Source organism: Sander lucioperca, chromosome 24, assembly GCF_008315115.2.
Source record: "Sander lucioperca isolate FBNREF2018 chromosome 24, SLUC_FBN_1.2, whole genome shotgun sequence".
Classification (NCBI taxonomy): Eukaryota; Metazoa; Chordata; class Actinopteri; order Perciformes; family Percidae; genus Sander; species Sander lucioperca.
The window spans coordinates 3,206,648-3,221,980 of record NC_050196.1 but is presented as its reverse complement, the minus strand read 5'-3'; the positions used below and the strand labels follow the sequence as shown (position 1 = coordinate 3,221,980).

The window sequence follows — 15,333 nt, the reverse complement described above, 5'->3', positions numbered from 1 at the left end:
TAGCTTGAAACAAGCTAGCGCAAACCGCTGATTTGCTTATAAAGCTATCCTTCGGGGCAGAGGGTAAATCGCTATTTCTACACCACTAACAAGGCTCAAAATCGAACTACACTTCAACGGTAGCATAATGAGGTGAGTCCCTCAATGAGTCCCTACATGTAAACCGAAGCATTGAGAACTTTGTAAGTGTACAGACAGTTTAGATGGCGCCTGCCTGTATACATGAATGGTAAAGTCTTTATAATCTATCTTTTTAATAAACTGTCTGTACACTTACAAAGTTCTCAATGCTTCTGTTTACATTTAGGGACCCTCATTATGCTACCGTTGAAGTGTGGTGCTATCTTGATCCTTGTTAGTGAATAACTAAGAACTTGTTAGGAATAGCGATTTTCCCTCTGCCCCGAAGGCTAGCGTTATAAGTTAATCACCGATTTGCGCTAGCTTGTTTCAAGCTAACTTTAAAACCCAAAAATTATCTTATTTTGTGTTTGAAACATAGCATTGTTATTTAAAAGAAATAGGGCTGCCAGGGTTCATAAGAAATGTATGAATATTTGTAATTTTAGGTTATGTATAAACCAGAATTAATTAGCTGATGTGCTGTTTTCAAGAGCACATAAATTATGAAGGAATCATGATGGATTTCAGATACATGATGAAATATAAATATATATATTAAACAAATATTTCATCAATCTCAGAATCTCATAGGACATTTCTATGAAAACAGATGAAAACATCATCTTTAATGTGTCTTGTACAAACCTGTATTCACATTAAGTGGATAACAACCATTAAGACACAATCATGGGAACAAATATGAAGGCTCAACAATGAACAGTGCAAGTAAAAAAAAAAGCTATTAAAATTTAGATATAAAAGGCTGTTTTTACCTTGATAAATAGGTTTAACTTTGATGAAATCTTTCATTTCTACTTATCGCTCCTTTTTCTCCTCAGTTTGAACATGTGGTGTACAATCACAGACAGATGTAATGTGACATAAAAGGAAAGTTAACACGGAAGGAGGGCTGGACTGAAGATACTGAATCCACATCAGAGGCTGCTCTGCTTACATCCCCGACCCTGGAAACACACAGACTAATTTATAAATGCATTTATGTAGACACTAATCTAAAAAAAGCATGTTTTTAGCTTTGTTTTGGGGTTCAGGGGGTTGAACAAATGTTGCGACAGTGGCACCTGTTGGAGGGCCTGCAGGTCCTCCATGGTCTGCTGGGCAGCCAGTCTCAGGCTGGGCTGCACACTGGAGGTGAGCCGGCTGACACGAGCATGGAGGTCTGGATCCAGCAGAGCAGAGCCCAGCAGGAGCAGCACCTCCTCCTCCAACAACACCGACTGCAGGAGACGCAGAGAGTGAAGACACACCTCCCAGTCTCCATCTGTCAAACAAACCGAGATCAGAGGCACCGATTTTTTTTTTACTGAGGCGTAGTCTGTGGGGTTTCCAGTCGTAATAACAATGTCAATTTTTGTGGCAGCGTCCATTTCTTTAGTATGAAGTGCAATATGTTCAATGTTTGATTTTTGAAGTAATCCAAAAGTATTCAGATTAGATTTAAAAAAAAATTGTAATCCAATGCATTACATTACTAATTTCAAAAATCGCCATGTAATTTGTATTCAGTAATGTACAGTTCAAAGTAATCCTACCCAAATCTGCTTACAAGTATACAGAATCAGCTTTATTGGCCATGTTTGCGTAAACAAATTTGACTCCAGTTAATTTTTGCTCTAAAAGTACAACACTCACTTAACATATAAAGAATAAAAAAAGAAAGGACAGTAAGAAATATAAAAATATAAAAAAAATACTGTTAAGTATACAGTATAACAATACAATAGAATTTACAAATTTACAAACGATATACAATAACAATTGAAGAGAGGGAAGCAATAGTGCAAAGATTTAAGATTTAAATATAGTGCAAGGCAGTTCAGTGCAATGGTAATATATTAATAACAATATTGTAATTGTAAGATTAAAATATATATGAGGTAGATGAGCAGAACAGTGTTGATTGACTTTGTTCAGTGTGAGGGTGGGAGCTATTTCTGAGCGTTCAACAGAGTGACTGCTTGGGGAAAGAAGCTGTCTTTGTGTCGGCTGGTTTTGGTGAACAGTGCCCTGTATCGCCGTACACACTTTTCACCACAACTGTACATACCAGCTGTTTAATGTTCGTTTATCAGCAGTGCCTTTGGTGCACACACTGTTCATGAATAGACAGTTAATGACTTTCCGAGGGCTCGAAGGCTGAGGTCACTGCATTGTGAAGGACAGGAAGCCTAACTATGCTGTTACTATGTAACACACATATTTATGTTACATAGTAGCATAAATGTGTCTTGTTATAAGAATGTGTCTTGCAGTTTGTACCACAGTTGAGCTGTTCTGAATGAGACTGGTGTGTTTCCAAAAAAAAAGTCTCCTTACCGTCCAGCAGGGTCCAGATGAGAGGCAGGAGTCCTGGGTTCTCACTGATGCCCTTCAGTCCTTTAACACTGATGCTGACATTATACAGAGCCATCAGCATCAACCTGCAGCAAAACAAAACTACTGTGTACTGCAGAAGTACAGCACTGCCACCTACTGCCCACATCTAGACACTTAACATGCCTGTCTGAATCTACATTCATTTAAGCTTTTAATAACCAGTAAGTGGTAAATGTGCACACAAATGGTGGCTTCTCTACACTATATAGTGCAATAAGTGATAATGCTCCTGTTTTCTTGTTATATCTGCTTTTTGCTTAGAACAGTGTTGGAAATTATAGCTATAAGGTTTTAACTTCAAGAGGTCCGGCCATTAATTGAAGTACAGGTTCAGATTTTTTCAAATCTGTCAACACTCACAAGCCATATGAACACTGAGAGAGGGATTGGTCACTGCGATTATTCCTCCTATACATACTGACAAGAGGTGTTCAGTACACGTACAAGTGACTGAAAGCACCTGTTAGCTCAGATGTGATTCACACTACGTTATTTTCTTGTTAAAAAATTGTATTAAAAGCCACAGAAACAATCCTAATGTGATAACTCTGTTGCAAATAACAAAATGCTGAGCTATATAACCAGTCCTGGTATAGGCTAGTTTTGTACTGAGCTGAATTTAACAGCTTGAACCAGCCGCAGACTGACTGGGGGCGCCTAGCTAACTCACCTGCTAGAGCGCCCCATATACAGAGGCTCAGTCCTCGACGCAGATGTCCTTTTGCTGCATGTCATTCCCTTCTCGCTCCCCTTCAAGTCTAAGCTGTCCTGTCATAATAAAGGCCTAAAAATGCCAAAGAAATAATCTTAAAAAGATTCAGCAGTGTGAAACTAATTTAGTGGAATTCTATGTCCTGGTATTTGTGTGTGGTTTATTGCTATGTTTTCGTGACAAACCTACATGGACATAACCCTCCACCACAGGCAATCATACATATGGCATATGAGTGTTGCATTAAGATAAACTTTGCAAAAATCTGAATCTTTAAGAAGTCACACTATTTTTCTCCTGATCCTTTCTGTAGTATCTATTGGACATGTTTTTTTGTTAGAGTTAGAGTTAGAATTCATTCAAAATCTACACATTTTATGTTTAGGGTACTAACTAACCCTGGCTAAGCAACAATGTTATATGAAAACAGTAGGATTTTGCAAATGACTTCTTGAGAAACAAGCAAAGCTCCACATACACTTTCAGTTTGGGGAAGACACCGGGCTTCATCAGCTCCAAAAGCTTCATCAGAGTGTCCAGTAGGACAGAGCTTGACAGGAAGTCCCGGCCACGTGTTACTGCTGCTACGTCTGATTGATGAGAAATAAAGACAAAGCAGGTGATTGTGGGGATTCCTGGTCTGTAGTAGCAGTAAGCAAATGACACATTTTTAGTCTATGTTGCATTCAGGTCCTGCAGGAAGATTTGCACAAATGAAATCAATGTACTGTATTTAGCTTATTGACACATTTCGTTTGATATGGTCACAATGTCATGACTGCAGTTTTCTGGTCTTCTCCATCAGCCTGATATTACATTCTGATAGTACATCCACCTTAGTTGCTGAGAGGCTGGTACAGTGACTAATGACCTGCATACATATTAAGTGAGGGCCAGAAATGAGATCCCTCCTCTGAAGCTGCTGTGACTCAGTGGATCCAGGCAGGGCTCAGTGGCACGGGTGGAAGTAGCAGATTACATTTACTCTTGTTGCTGTAAACAAAGTATTTTTTCGAGTATTGCTAAAAATCTATATTTTCACATTAACGTTTTTATCAAAAGTATCGTACTTTGCTACATTTCAAGTGGCATCCGTTACACAGTAAAAACAAAAGTCACATTCAGTTATGAGAATGGAACAGAAGAAAGGAGTTAATGATGGGCATGGTTCTGGCAAAAAACTAATTCTTAAGGACTGGAGAACATCAAATCCACCTTGTTTCAGAAACTGGCTACATGAACTTGTTTCAGTCATCCACCTGGAGAAACTGCTTTTTGCAATAGCTGGACCCAATTTGATTCTACCTATATTTATGCACGTATTTATGCACTAATTTTGTTTTGGCTAGTCTTTATTTTATTTTTTTATGCATACTACTGGACATTTACGGGTTTTGGTCACCTTGACTTGGGGTTAAGATAAACTTTGCATACTTGTACCACTCCCCCCTTGTGTGTGTGTGTGTGTGTGTGTGTGTGTGTGTGTGTGTGCTTGTTTTACTATATTCGTGGGGTCCAAAAACCGGGGAATACAGTATACTTGTGGCCAGCCTTGTGGGGCCCAAAATGCTGGACCCCACAAGGTTAAAGGGCTGTTTGAGGGTTAAGACTTGGTTTTAGGATTAGGGTTAGAATTAGGTTATGGTTAGGGTGAGGGTAAGGGTTAAGGTTAGGCATTTAGTTGTGATGGTTAAGGTTAGGGTAAGGGGCTAGGGAATGCATTATGTCAATGACGGGTCCCCACAAAGATAGTGAAACAAACGTGTGTGTGTGTGTGTGTGTGTGTGTGTGTGTGTGTGTGTGTGTGTGTGAGAGTGTGTGTGTGTGTGTGTGTGTGTGTGTGTGTGTGTGTGTGTGTGTGTGTGTGTGTGTGAAAGTGTGCATGTGGGTATGTATTTGTTTGTTTCGTTTGTATTTTGGGTGTTGATTTTTATATTTTGTTCATATATTGTCAAAAAACGTCAATAAAAAGAAATCTTAAAAAAAGAAAAGAAGAAAGGAGATAAATGACCGGCTGGAGCAGAGAAAAAGCTGCAGGTGTGTCTGTGGCATAGACTGTATATAAAGATGGATGACGCGCCTCCACTTCCACCCGCTGTACAAAAGTGAAGCCAAAATATCCCAGCGCTACCATCTTGTAATTTTGGAGCCAGAGTCCGAGCAGTTGTGCTCGGGCGGGGGGAGCCATGGTATCGGAAGTCCCGCTCACACACCTGCCCGACCAATCGCAAGTCAATCACAGCTGTCAATTCATGATGTTTCACCCCGTTTTTGAAGCATCAAATAACTAATGAAAATCTAACTTTTCAGGAAAATTACGCTTGAACAAACATCTAAAATAACAGGAACTATCTTTGGAAAAAATGTATTTGACGTGTCCTTTGGTTTTTTAGTTTGGCCCATGTCACATCTACTAACATGAAGGAGGCGGTGTTTATGACCTATAGTGCAGACAGCCAACATGGGGGGATAGAGATGTTTTGGCTTCACTTATACAGTCTATGCATCAACCCCTGTCTTTGGCTGTAGGAGATACACGTTGTTAATGTTAATGTTTACGTTTACCGGCCGAGGGTCAGCCATCAGTGGATGCTGCTGGGGTGCGGAACTTACCGGGGCCAGGCCTAATACTTAGCGAACAGTACAAATGCAATCGAATTATGGATCACATCCTTATGGGTTATAGTTAGCATTATTGTACCTTGGCATAGTACTAAGTGTACCTAGTGTGTCAAACAGCTCTATTGTAGTCCAGCCTTTACTTCTGTGACGAACGTGCGTCACATTGTAACACATGTTATAATGCTCGCCTAGCTACTAGCGTGGCACGCCCTCATACTCTGCTCCTGACAGGCTTGTAGTGCTGACCTAGGTACTGCGCATGTGCGACTCCCAACAAAGATGCAACAGAAGTGAGATGCCTCACTCGGTAGCTAAAACTGAGAGCTCAACACACAGGGTGAAAAGAGGAGCTGCAGCAATGTGTAGTACAACAAAAATATGGTGTTTTTTGAAAATAAAACCATGTAAACCTATTCTGATATAACCTCTACATACAATTATGAACCTGAAAATGAGCATAATATGAGCACTTTAATTAAATGTGTACACAAGTACGTTTACTTGTAAAATGGCTTTAAAGTAACAGAACGTTTTACATTCAATATTATAGTACTCTTTCCACCTCTGCTCAGTGGTATAAAACCTACTGATGTACAGAAATATTATATAAATACTATTATTACTATTACTATTACTATTAATACTATTAATGAGCAATAGAAAAGTGGTGCAAAATATAAATCTTAAAGTGTGTGCGAATACACCAGTGTGTTGCAATACAGAAGCTGTGAACTCACTAGTAATGGTTCCAGCCATAGCAAGCACAAACTGGTGCTCCTGGGAGTTGTGGTCCTCAGTTTGAGTTTTCGCCTCCTCATCAAGAGACCTGACGAAACTCTCCAGAGTCTGAGCAGCTACAGCCAGGAAGGATTGCAGCTTCCCCTACACCATACCAGCACACACACAAACACACACACACACACACACACACACACACAGATATCAAATGATCTCACTGTTTAATGTGAAACCCTGAGAGCTTACAGTTTGGTAAGAGTATAACACACACACACACACACACACACACACACACACACACACAGACCAGACAGTGGAGACGACTCACATCAGCCAGCCAGCGTGTGACCGTGTCCTCACTGGAAGAGCAACTCCACAGCAGACTGCAGGCTGCAGATCCCAGACCAGAGCAGAAGTCTGCCTGCTGCTGCAGCTCTGCTCCGCTCTGCCACAGCTGTTCACGTAACAGCAGCTTCTCCTACACACACACACACACACACACACACACACACACACACACACACACACACACACACACGCAAGTGGTAACACACAGCAAGGTTTCCTGATATGACAAAATAATGGCCGAGGTAAAGCCATAGAGTGGAGTTTTCTCCACCAAGGATTTATTTTCTATATTGGAACATTTTTCAATGTTATTGATACATACTTATGATTGTGTTCATCTAAAAATGACAAGCTATCTGCATGGCTAGGAAGACTGACTTTTTTGTTTGTTTGTCTGAAACAACCCCTTTAAAGCCTGATCATTGATCTCATTGTCGTGTCAAGTAATGAGTCCATTTTACAGTCATACAGTACACAGACAACATGTTGCCTGCACTCTCTCACCTCCCTCTCTTTCTGACATTCAGTCTGCACTGCGTCCAATCGGGACTGAAGGTGTAGACACTCCTGTCGCAGCTGCTCCTGTTCCTGCGCAAGGTGCTCCTTCACTACACACACACACACACACACACACACACATTCTTCATAAAAACAATAGCAACAACCAACTAGTATTTAGAAATACCACGTGAATTATCATTATTATCATTATCTTTTAATGAATTGCTTATTCTTTGATTATCCAGCTGGCGGGTCAATCTCAGTCTCTATGTATAATTTAAGCCAGGTAGAGAATAATATTAACTTTCTGAAAGCCACTGCTGCTCAATAACCCTGTTTGTTTGTGTCCCTGTCTAAACAGACTTCCTCTGTGCTGGACAATCCATCGTCCTCCTGGGACCCCACTCTCTCTGCTGGCTGTGTCTCTTTCCAGGTTTCCATGGTTGAGAGGAGGTTGTGTGGCTCAAGCTCTAGCTGTTTGGAGACATCTGGAAGCTGCTTGATATTTCTCGGATCCATTCTCTTCATGTATGTTCACATTGTATGCCATTTTTGTCATGTGGAATGACTATACTCTAACTTCATTATGTTGGTTATTCTGTACACACAACATCTATTGCACGTCTGTCCATCCTGGGAGAGGGATCCCTCCTCAGTTGCTCTTCCTGAAGTTTTTTTACACTTGGGGGGAGTCTTTCCTTAAGCCCCTTTGAGGCAAATTTGTGATAGTGGGCTATATAAATAAAATTGACTTGACTTTATATTTATTATAAACAGAACAAAACGTATTGATGATAAAACTGCAACTTCAATCACAGAATCTACTAGCACTGAAAAGCTAAAACAGCCTATAGTTTTAGCAGAAAACTTCCATTTTTTTCTTTTTCAAAAGCCCTCCTTGTCCTATGACTTTACCTTTTAATTCTGTTTTTTAGAAGTATATTATGACAACACGCATTTACAATGCAATAATAACTAAAGCTATAGCTAACCGTTTAAGTATAAACATGTAACGGAAACAATGTTGTCATTAAACAAAATACATCTTTTGTGCATTTTAAAGTAAAATGTAAAGTAAAGTAGTAGATGACGGAAAATTTGCTCTAGGATTTGGAACTGCACATCTAGCTTTCAAACTGGCTAGTGCCTACTGAGCTGGTAGATATCTGTGAAGTCATCCAGGTCATAGTTATCCAAAGAAGGGATAAAATCAAGGGCAACTGGACTTGGTTAAAGGTATTCCGAAGACCTTTTGTCTCTCATCCAAGCGTCTTCTTCAGTTCTGTAGCTGGTAACCTCACCACATTCGAAACGCACAGGAGTAAGGTAACTGAAATCCAGTTCCACTGTTCACGAAATAAATCAGCAGCGCCAATCACAACTCTCATATTGGGGAGTATCTCACAATGACATGGCATTTACTATATTAAAGAATTTTCAAGGTAAAATTGTATGTAAGCGTACTTGTCTGAGCTGCTCGAGCTTTATGCAGCATTTCTATCAGGTCTCCATTCAGAACTCTGGGCAGGAACTCCCTCAGCTGCATGACTTCTGTGGTTAACTTCTCTAAATCACTTCTCCTCACTCTGACAAACCCATTCTAAAAGAAAAAAAGATAAACTTCAATGCATTGATCTAAAAAGATGTTAAGATAGTATTTTAAAAATGATCTATCCAAGCAAGAGGGAGGTTCACACAATATAAGATCATGCATAGATATTATCATACCCCTGTGAGATTACATAGAATGAAATTGATGAATGATAATATGTGTTGGAAGTGTAAAACAGAGGTAGGAACTTTTCTTCACTGTGTATGGGAATGTGCATTAGTGAGTCAATTTTGGGTCAAAGTTGTGGACTTCCTGAGTAACTGGTCAGGTACAGTGATTCCCCTGACTCCTGCCGTATGTTTACTAGGGGACAGATCACAAATACCGAATATATCCAAAATAACTTTCTCTGTCATTATGGTGGGCTTGGTCACAGCTTCTAGAGTTATTTTAAGACACTGGAAAACTACTGTATCTCCTAATCTGAAAGACTGGACTAATGCAATGGTGGAGACAGCATCTTATGAGTCTATGCTTCACAAACTGTCGGCTAACAAGGAGGATGGGACGACCTCTTGGGATCTTTTTTGGACCTACACAAGGACTAATGAAAACTCAACCTAAGAAAGCAGAGCGTCTTCGTCCTCCTGTAGACTGGATTTCCCCCTTATATTTACTTTATTTTTCCTCTGTGACATGTCATATGCTTATGCCAAGATTCTGAAATGTATGACCAACCCTGTACTTATATACTCTGCTATTAAGAATTCAATAAAAATTTAAATAATAAAAAAAAAAAAAAGATCTATCCACCCACCAAATAACTAATCTGCACACAACAAAGGGTGAACATAAAGTGACAACATCATATCATCTGGTTTTTCAAGTTTTCAGTAATCCATAATCTCAATTATTTATATTTAAATATGTGGTTAAAACTGTTTAGCCATCATTTTACGAATTATGGAAAAATATTAGAAACACTTCTGAATATAAAGCAGTCCAATACAATATAAAATGCAGACTCACATATAACCACAGAGTTTTTGATATATAATATATAATATTTAAACATGTACTGCTTACACACACAAACCACTATTTGATGCAGGCAGATGGACACAGGTTGTACCTGTGTTTGACCTAGTCAGCAGTCTGCAGTCACCGGTTAAACCCTGGTTGTCAGTATTCACACAACAAAGCTCTACAAATTACAGACACTGTTCAACACAGAATAATACCAGAATTGTTAATGTAGGTGCTAAACAGGACGTCAAAAGTTTCAGTTTGTTAAAGTGGTCAGTGACACTGCAATGTTTACAATAAATGAGGTGTTTTCATTTTATGAAATTTTATGGAATTTGTTTGGTCAACTTATGAAAGAGTTAAACTCACATTTTACATGTTCACCTGGTTGAGTAATCCCTTTAATAATCCCAAAGTCCAAAACACCTGCAAATGCACAGTACAGTCCGGCAATATTAGGACAGTGATACACTTTTGCGTGATGGCTCCAGCAAAGGAGGGGACCAAGGTGGAATTTCAACAAAAACTTTATTAGACTACTCATATCAATTAATGATCCACCTGGCCTATGAAGCAATCCATTATTCTTGCTTGTTGTGTAGGCTTTTTTACTTTGTGTGTGTGGTCTTCTTCATCATAATCAGTTGGACTGAGGTCAGGTGACTGATTCAGCCAGTGAAGAATATTTCACCGTTTGGCCATAAAACGCTCATTGCTCACCTTGTTTGTATGTTAAAGGGGTGATAGAATGCAAAACCAATTTTACCTTGTCATAGTTGAATAACAACAGTTTGGTGGGTAAATAGGACATACATAGAACCTCAAAATCCCATTGACACTTTCCTCTGCAAATCTCACAATTTGAAACTGCTGAACTGAAAACGGGCAAATCTCCTCCTTATTTGACTCTAGTCTCTATCTTTGTCACGCCCCAACATTTACATAGGCTACACCACTGATCTGAGATCAGGTAGTCTTCTGAATATTTCGCGCAGATCTCAGAAATTGTATACATTGTTCATCTGCTATTTTACCACAAAATTTACTTCTGAGACTTTTTTATGCGAGAAATCAACTATGTAGAGGTCAAATATGGGCCGTTTTACGAAAATTGATGGCTAATTGCAAATTTTGTCCGACTGTGTGTCGGAGTTCAGCGGCCGGTGCTGCCTGGGTTGCTGCCTCGCCGCCTGGCCTGTCTTCCTTCACAGACCCCGGCCTGCTGTGAGCTAGATGGAGCTCCGTCACGGCTGGCAGCCCACGGTGCTCGATACCCGCGCAAAGTTACCGTTTCTGGGTTAGTGGACTACCAAACGCCGCTGCCCTGACAGAGCTCCAGGGCCTGCAGCTCGCTGCTCTCCCTCCCCTCTTCCTGCTAAATGGCCGGTGTGTGTGAGTGAGAGCGCGGTCAGCGAGCTTGTTATGCCCGCAATCTCTTACCACATGTTCCAGTTAATCTTATAATGGATATGTGTGTTGAGTTATTTAAACAAACGATCGGGGAAATAAACGCCTCTTGTCTGCGAGTCTCATTGATAGAGCCCACGGCTGGATGGAGCTCTATCAATGAGAGCTAGCTAGCCTCCTCTTAGACCTCTGAAATTCACAAAAATGCATTAAATTGAAATCGGACACAATTGTTAGCTTTATAAGACCTTGGGGTAGATGTAATATAAGTGGCGTGACGAAATTCAAACTGTAAACATACTCTAATTATGCCAAAAGTGTAGCTAACTAGCCGCGATCTGTACACATAGGATTGAAGGAACTAGCTAGCAGCTAACGAAACCCCTCATGTTCACAAAAATGCATTAAATTGAAATCGGACACAATTGTTAGCTTTATAAGACCTTGGGGTAGCTGTAATATACGTGGCGTGACGAAATTCAAACTGTAATTAAAGCTGCAAGCAGCGATGGACGGGCCCTCGCGCCTCGGCGCGTCGGAGTTACCGGCGGACGCCGCTCCTTGCGACCGTGCATTTGCGCGGCACTCAGACGCCACAAATCATCATCAATGAAAAGGGAACTCCCTGCCTAGTGCAACAATACCTCACACAAGACTCTACATCATACAGTTAATTTGCTGTGAAAAGGGGCGTGGCTAAATTATAGGGTGCGGGTCAAACCATCACCAATTAAAAAGGAAGTCTCTGCTGAGTTCATTGATACCTCACATAAGACACTACCTTAAACGGTTCAAATGTTATGAAACGGGGCGTGGCTTAAGCATAGGGGGGCGGGCCAAACCATCACCAATGAAGAAGGAACGCTCTGCTGAGTTCACTGATATCTCACACAATGGTAAACCGTAAATGGTTCAAATGTTATGAAAGGGGGCGTGGCTTAAGCATAGGGGGCGGGTCAAACCATCACCAATTAAAAATGAACTCTGTTCTGAGTTCAATGACACCTCACACAAGACCCTACCTTAAACGGTTCAAATGTTATGAAAGGGGGCGTGGCTTAAACATAGGGGGCGGGCCAAACGATCACCAATGAAGAAGGAACTCTCTGCTGAGTTCAATGACACCTCACACAAGACTCTACCTTAGATGGATCAGCATTCATGAAAGGGGGCGTGGCTTAAGCATAGGGGGCAGGCCAAACCATCACCAATGAAGAAGCAACTCTCTGCTGAGTTCAATGACACCTCACACAAGACTCTACCTTAAACGGTACAAATGTTATGAAAGGGGGCGTGGCCTGAGTAAGTGGGCGTGGTTATATTATAGGGGCCGGCTCATTATCACATGTAGACCACACACTCTAAGTTTCATGTAAATCGAATGATGTTTGTCATATAAGGCGCATTTCCTGTTGCCAGCGGGGGGCGCTATGACCAAAAGTCAAATATGGCCTGTAGGTGTCCTCAGGCCTGGACCCTTGTCAATCTTGAGAATTTTCGGGCAGATACGACAACGTACACTCAAGTTACAACAATTTATTTGTTCATCGCTCAACACTCAAAATGCCCGCCACGCCACGCCCACACCGTCAGACGAAAAGTTTTTCTTTTAATAACTTTTCATCTTTAAGGTGTTGGGATGATAGAGACCAAGTTTGAAGTACATCGGATGAAATCTCTAAGAGGAGTTCGTTAAAGTATAGCACCTTGACTTTTAGGCCTACTTCCTGTTGCCACTAGGGGGCGCTATGACTTTAAGTAAATATCAGCCTTTATTTGTCCTCAGGGTTGGACTCTTATGAATCCTGAAAAGTTTCGAGCCAATCGGACAATGTACACTCGAGTTACACCCACTTCCTGTTTCGGCGGCGAAACGCACAAAATGGCCGCCCCGCCACGGCCATGCCCTATGACGAAAAGTTTTTCTTTTAACAACTTTTCATCTTTAATGTCTTAAGATGGCACAGACCGAATTTGAAGTTGATCGGATGAAATCTCTAGGAGGAGTTCGTTAAAGTACGACATGTGGAAATGGCCAAAATCGCACTAATTTCGAACTTTGAAATCAAAATGGCGGACTTCCTGTTGGGCTTAGGGTATGGCTTCAATGACGTTTTTTGTACATCTTGACATGATACATATGTGTACCAAGTTTCGTGAGTCTACGTTAAACGCACTGCAGGGGCTCAATTTTTTTAACATTGTAGGGGGCGCTAGCGAGCCATTTTTGCGTGCCTATTCCCGAAACCCTTAAAATACGTAAATTTTCACCAGACTTGATGCGACTGCCAAATTTGGTGAGTTTTTGAATATGTTAAGCCCCTCAAAAAGCCAATTCATTTGCCGGGAAAATAATAATTCCTTCAGTTTCAATAGGGCCTTCGCCGCTGTCTAATATACTCTAGTTATGCCAGCAGCTGGCAGCCGGCCAGCGCCGGTAGTCCAGTAACCGAGAAACGGTAACTTTCACTGGGTATGGAGGTTGCCACTTTCTCGTCAGACTGTGTGGAGCTCCTAAAGTCCGACACGTCTTACCAAATTTGCCATCAATTTTCGTAAAACGGCCCATATTTGAGCTTTATATAGTTGATTTCTCGCATAAAAAAGTCTCAGACCTGAATTTAATAGAGCGCAACAGTCCCACCCACAGCAGGTTCCGGAAGTAAAAATACAATGCAATTTCTCCATTGACAGTTGCAGTATAAGCACTAACTTTGTTTAGAGATAAATGTCTTTTATTCGCGATGTCTTGGATAAGTACTTCATTACCCACAATCCTGAACAATCCCACAATCCCAGAGTGATGCCTCTGATCCGTCACGAGGATTTACGACACTGCACGAAACACGATCTGTTCCACGCTTCTGACGTTAGCCTCCACCGGGAAGCTAACGTTAGTTTAGCTAACAGCTAATTCGGCTAACCGCTAGCTGACAGCTTGATTCAGTCTAAAATAACGTTAACTCAAACTTAACACTGGGTAAAGCCGGCTACATAAGCCGTTATATATGTTAACTGTTATTTTCAGGTTTTATTTTGAGGGTCTTTTAAAGTTATTACATGCTGTCTCAGCTAGCGGTTAGCCGAATTAGCTGTTAGCTAAACTAACGTTAGCTTCCTTTGTTCAGTGGTGCGTGGTGGTTTATGGGATGAGTAGTTCCTTCGCTCTGAGATGACGATATGTACACAGTGTTGTACCTTTAATTTTTTTTGAATTTTCTGTTCGTTTTTTCACTCGAAATGATACGTTGTATGTTTATGAGTCACATCCCATCTGGTTAGCCTAAGGGCCCTGACACACCAACCAGACGGGCCGACCGTCGGCAGAAAAGCCAGTCGGACTGATCAGTCGGGTCCCGAGGTCCAAAAAATGCCTCAGAACACACTGAGGCGACGCCGACTTGAGCGTACGCTCTGCGCATGCGCGAAACGTAATACGTCTCCATAGCAGCAGGTGGCGCTGCTCTGTATTGTTTCCATTAACAGTCTGATTATTTCCCAGAAAATGAAAACCAGCAGCTGATTGGACGAACGCGTCACGTGGTTCTTTTTTCTCCGGAAATTCCAAGGGGGTAAGCTTCTCCTTGGACCGCGAACCTCCTATGGCGCCATTTTAATGCTACAAAGCGATCACCCCCCGTTAGCATTCCACTGACTGCCATTCATTTTGGCGCCACTTTGACAGCGAATAACTTTACATCTGAAACGTTTAAAGACTCTATTTGTCCATTGTTTATTTCTAAAGAAACACGACAATGTATAAAAAGCTCCATTACCTTGTACCTCACGTTATGGCTCCGTAGCAGACGTTTTTGTAAAAATAGGCTAACAATTGTGTCATAACCACGCGACTTACTGTTGCATAGTAGAGGAATTACCGTATAGTACAGGAGAAGCCTGCAGGCAG

The 15,333-nt window shown here is 41.1% G+C and overlaps 1 protein-coding gene across 3 annotated transcripts in view; it reads right to left on the bottom strand.

The window, feature by feature from the left end:
- Window positions 1-734: 734 nt before the first annotated feature.
- The window catches only part of LOC116051780 (heat shock transcription factor 2 binding protein), a 15,933-nt gene continuing 1,334 nt past the window's right edge, over window positions 735-15,333 (bottom strand). For 2 of the 3 annotated variants that reach the window (XM_031302371.2, XM_031302372.2), the window contains exons 3-10: window positions 8,906-9,041; window positions 7,445-7,548; window positions 6,921-7,070; window positions 6,592-6,736; window positions 3,711-3,822; window positions 2,461-2,564; window positions 1,206-1,405; window positions 735-1,088 (exon numbers count right to left, since the gene is read on the bottom strand). In XM_031302371.2, the coding sequence (XP_031158231.1) occupies window positions 1,059-1,088; window positions 1,206-1,405; window positions 2,461-2,564; window positions 3,711-3,822; window positions 6,592-6,736; window positions 6,921-7,070; window positions 7,445-7,548; window positions 8,906-9,041 (981 nt within the window). In that variant the 3' untranslated portion in view covers window positions 735-1,058. Of the gene's footprint in view, window positions 1,089-1,205; window positions 1,406-2,460; window positions 2,565-3,710; window positions 3,823-6,591; window positions 6,737-6,920; window positions 7,071-7,444; window positions 7,549-8,905; window positions 9,042-10,079; window positions 10,126-10,388; window positions 10,446-15,333 lie in introns of all 3 variants that reach the window. The other variant, XM_031302373.2, reaches the window with a different exon arrangement.